At 37.3% G+C, this 3,490-nt stretch overlaps 1 protein-coding gene across 1 annotated transcript; it reads right to left on the bottom strand.

The window, feature by feature from the left end:
• Positions 1–603: 603 nt before the first annotated feature.
• CLDN17 (claudin 17) lies at positions 604–2,809 on the bottom strand. Its single transcript, XM_043892980.1, has one exon. It carries the CDS (start codon positions 2,617–2,619, stop codon positions 1,942–1,944), a length of 678 nt encoding a protein of 225 aa, XP_043748915.1. The 5' UTR covers positions 2,620–2,809; the 3' UTR covers positions 604–1,941.
• Positions 2,810–3,490: the final 681 nt, after the last annotated feature.

Genomic DNA, 3,490 nt, shown 5'->3' with positions numbered 1-3,490 from the left:
TATTTAATGTTGTCTCTAGTAATTTTATGATACTACCAAGAGTTATACAATTTTACTCTGAGTCTCTCACTAGCAGGAAAACATGCCTCATTTAGATTCTGGGACCCATCCTGCAAGGCTAATTACTTCTTCTGGTGAGCCAAAGGGTAAGACAAATGATTCTATGACAACCGTTAAGCATATATCTTGCTTGTCTTGATGTCTTATTTATTTGCCTGTGTAAGATAAATGACTCCTTTTCAACATGCCCAGTGTTTTGGCCTTTCTCAATTAAGTCTGAAAAATAAAACAATCTTAGGAAAAATAAATCTAAATTATTGTTTTTCTTATTTTTATTGCTATGATTTGAAGACGTTTACATTTCTTTGGACTATAGCATTAATGTATTACTAATTTTTAAAATACAGTTTTATATTACCAAGGGTTTGACTCATCAAAATATTGCTGGTGGTTTGTAGAATGGAATGAGGGTTTGACATTAACATCTAGCCTTGAGTTATCTCTGATTTAATGTTTCAGAGTTATTAGATGATCTTTTGAGGATAGAATGTCATTTTCAAACTGACCCCCCCCCACACACACACACAGGGAAATAGACCAAAATCATTGAAAACATGTAACTATTTTACTTTATTATTTTGTTATAATAAACATGAACATAAAATAAATATTTGGCAAACAAATATAATCTCTTCACTGAAATTGTGTATTGTATATGAAATACATTTTTATTATAAAATAAACACAATATTTGAAAAGTTAAAATTGAATAGATAAACATTAATTGATTCATAAGATATTGGAGGAGCATCCCATAGGAGTGGTCTTGCCCCACAAACTCTGTTTTGCCCCATAGACTTTGTCTACTCATCTCTCCCCTGTAATATTGGCATGTTCAATACATAAGAAGTGAAGAATTGAGAAACAAATGCATACAATTCGAGTAAAACAAAATGCTTTATCTATACCTATTTATTTGCAAATAAAAAAGGAGGTACTTATTTTGGCCTGACTAACTGCCTGAATCATGACCTTGAGTCCTCATTCTACTTAGCGTGTATAGACCTGTGCAATGACTAAAGAATAAAACAAGGAACAGAAACCATTCCCTTCAACACCTAGACCTTAATTCATTAATCGGGGCTGTATTTACTTTTGATGGGAATTGAGTGTTCACAGTCTTCTATTGCTATATCTTATCAAGACAGATAATTCTGTTTGCTTGTAGGTACACATCATAGGTTTTGAAAGCATATTATTTTTCATTTATAAATTGTTTTCCTTTGTATATATAATTCTAAGCAAGTTTAACTATATACATTAGAGGCTTTAAAATCATCTTCTTAAATATCTTAGCAGAAATCAAAGCTCCCTTTCCCTAAAACTGTTTAATTGTTAATGCATTTGAGTTTCCTAAAGGATTAACAAATCTTTTCATTGAGCTAGCATTTCCATATTTTGATAAATTCAATTAAAAGCATTATTTGATGTCTATTGTTTTTCAGCTAATTGTTTAAAAAAGAAAGAAGCCATCGTTTTAGCTGTCATGTTAGTAAAAGAAATATTTTGAAGAAATGATAATAGTTTATGTTTTAGAATATGCTTTATTGCTATGGCATATCAATAGCAATAGAATTTGGACTTTTTAACAGATAATATATGATAGCGAAAAAAGAGGAATGTATCATTAGATTACACAAATTGGACTGAAGATTGAGTCCAGAATAGTAAATGCATTTAATACACATGAGGTTAGAAGGTCCAAAGTAAGTCATTTCTCTTCCTGCCACAGGTGACTACAGTCTATATGCCCTTTAAACTTCTCATCTCAATTTAAGAGCAGTCATAAAGCAAGTCTTCCTGCCTGGCGTACTTACAGTTTCTGGCAAGCGTCTATAAAACACCTGGATCATAATCCACAGTTCGAGCTGAAAGCAGGCGTTAGACGTAACTAGTGGAAGTCCTACTGAGCCCCGTCACTGTCCGGCGTGGATTACGTGCGTGAGGCACCCGACGCCCAGGGGCTAAGTATCTGTGCCTTGGATTCTTTCGGTTGCAACAGCAGAACCCACAGAGCAGACCCCCTCCGACGATGAGGACCGCAGTAGTGGCCCAGCCGATGAAGAGCGAAGCTCCCAGCTCTCGTTTCTGACCTACGTGGACCGCTGGGTTGTAGAAATCCCGGATGATGTTATTGGCCATCCAGCACACCGGAATCAGAACAAAGATCCCGGTCAGGATAAAGAGGACTCCGGAAATTCCCACGAGGTATGCTTTTGCCCTCCGGTTAGAGCCTGTGCACTGAATCTTCTTCATGCCACAGATGCCAACAAGCAGAGCAATCACAGACAGGGCCACAGCCACACACATGAGGGCCCGGGCCGCCTCCAGGGCAGGCGGGAGGGCCAGCAGAGAATCATAGACCTTGCACTGCAACTTATCCTTGGCTTGTCGGACGCAGTTCATCCAGAGGCCTTCCCAGACCCTTTCGAAGACAATTATGTTGCTGCCAATAAAAGCCGACACTCTCCACTGAGGCAGAAGAGTTGTGGCAAGGGTCCCGACCATGCCGAAGAACCCAAGAACCAGTCCAGCGATTTGCACTGGATAAAATGCCATCGCCTTTGCTCTGAAGACTGATCCAATCTGCAACGGGAGCTGCTCACCATTCAGAGCAGAGAGGCCCCTATGAGTCTACAGCAGTCTCAGTTGATGTTCTATCGCTGTTACTGGGCATAACATTTTAGTCCAAATCCAGAGCAGTGACTGAACTTGGCTTAACCAGAAGTACCTGTTGTAAATGCACGCTGCTGTCCACATACACATACATTTCTGTATGGATTATTTAGTAGTCATATGGAATTGTTTCCCAGCCAATAAGAAGTAGCCAGAGGTGTGTCAAGAAATACTGCATTCAGTGTTCATATTTCTCATGTTATTGTTGTCTTAGCAATGTTGTAATTAAGTGTCAAAGCCACCATTGTGGACTCCTAATTACAGAGCTGAAAACTTCCTGTTTAAAAACCACTCTGATATTAAAGTATAAATATATGTGTTAAGCCACAACTGAAGACAATACCAAAACCTTGCCACTTCTTTGGAGAGCCTTTGAAAAACACTTTGCACTTTAGATAATCTATTATTTTCTGCCAATCTAAGCCAACTTTCTTTAACATGGTTAAAGAATTCTGGTATTAAAAGAGTTCTGGAGTCAAATAAATGTTTAGGTATTATTTTCTACATTTCTGCTAAAATCATCAGTATTCTTGAAAAAGAGGCATGCTAAGCAAAACCTTCCGATTTCATGCTTTTTTATTTCTAAGATCCAGAAAGCAAGGTGAAGCACTTATTATTGAACTTACTGGTAATTATTATATTATATGTTGAGTAATAGCTTTCTCTCTAGTGAAATCATGTTTAGTTTATAAATGCTCATTAGCTATTTCTTCAATAGCAGCTTGGAATACATCACATTTATCAACGTCAAAAA

The sequence above is a fragment of the Cervus elaphus genome, chromosome 31 (genome assembly GCF_910594005.1).
Source record: "Cervus elaphus chromosome 31, mCerEla1.1, whole genome shotgun sequence".
Classification (NCBI taxonomy): domain Eukaryota; kingdom Metazoa; phylum Chordata; class Mammalia; order Artiodactyla; family Cervidae; genus Cervus; species Cervus elaphus.
This window is presented reverse-complemented; position numbering and strand designations above follow the sequence as displayed.

Bases quoted from the DNA above. Each gene is read 5' to 3' on its own strand.
- CLDN17 (XM_043892980.1), bottom strand. From the start codon at position 2,619: ATGGCATTTTATCCAGTGCAAATCGCTGGACTGGTTCTTGGGTTCTTC.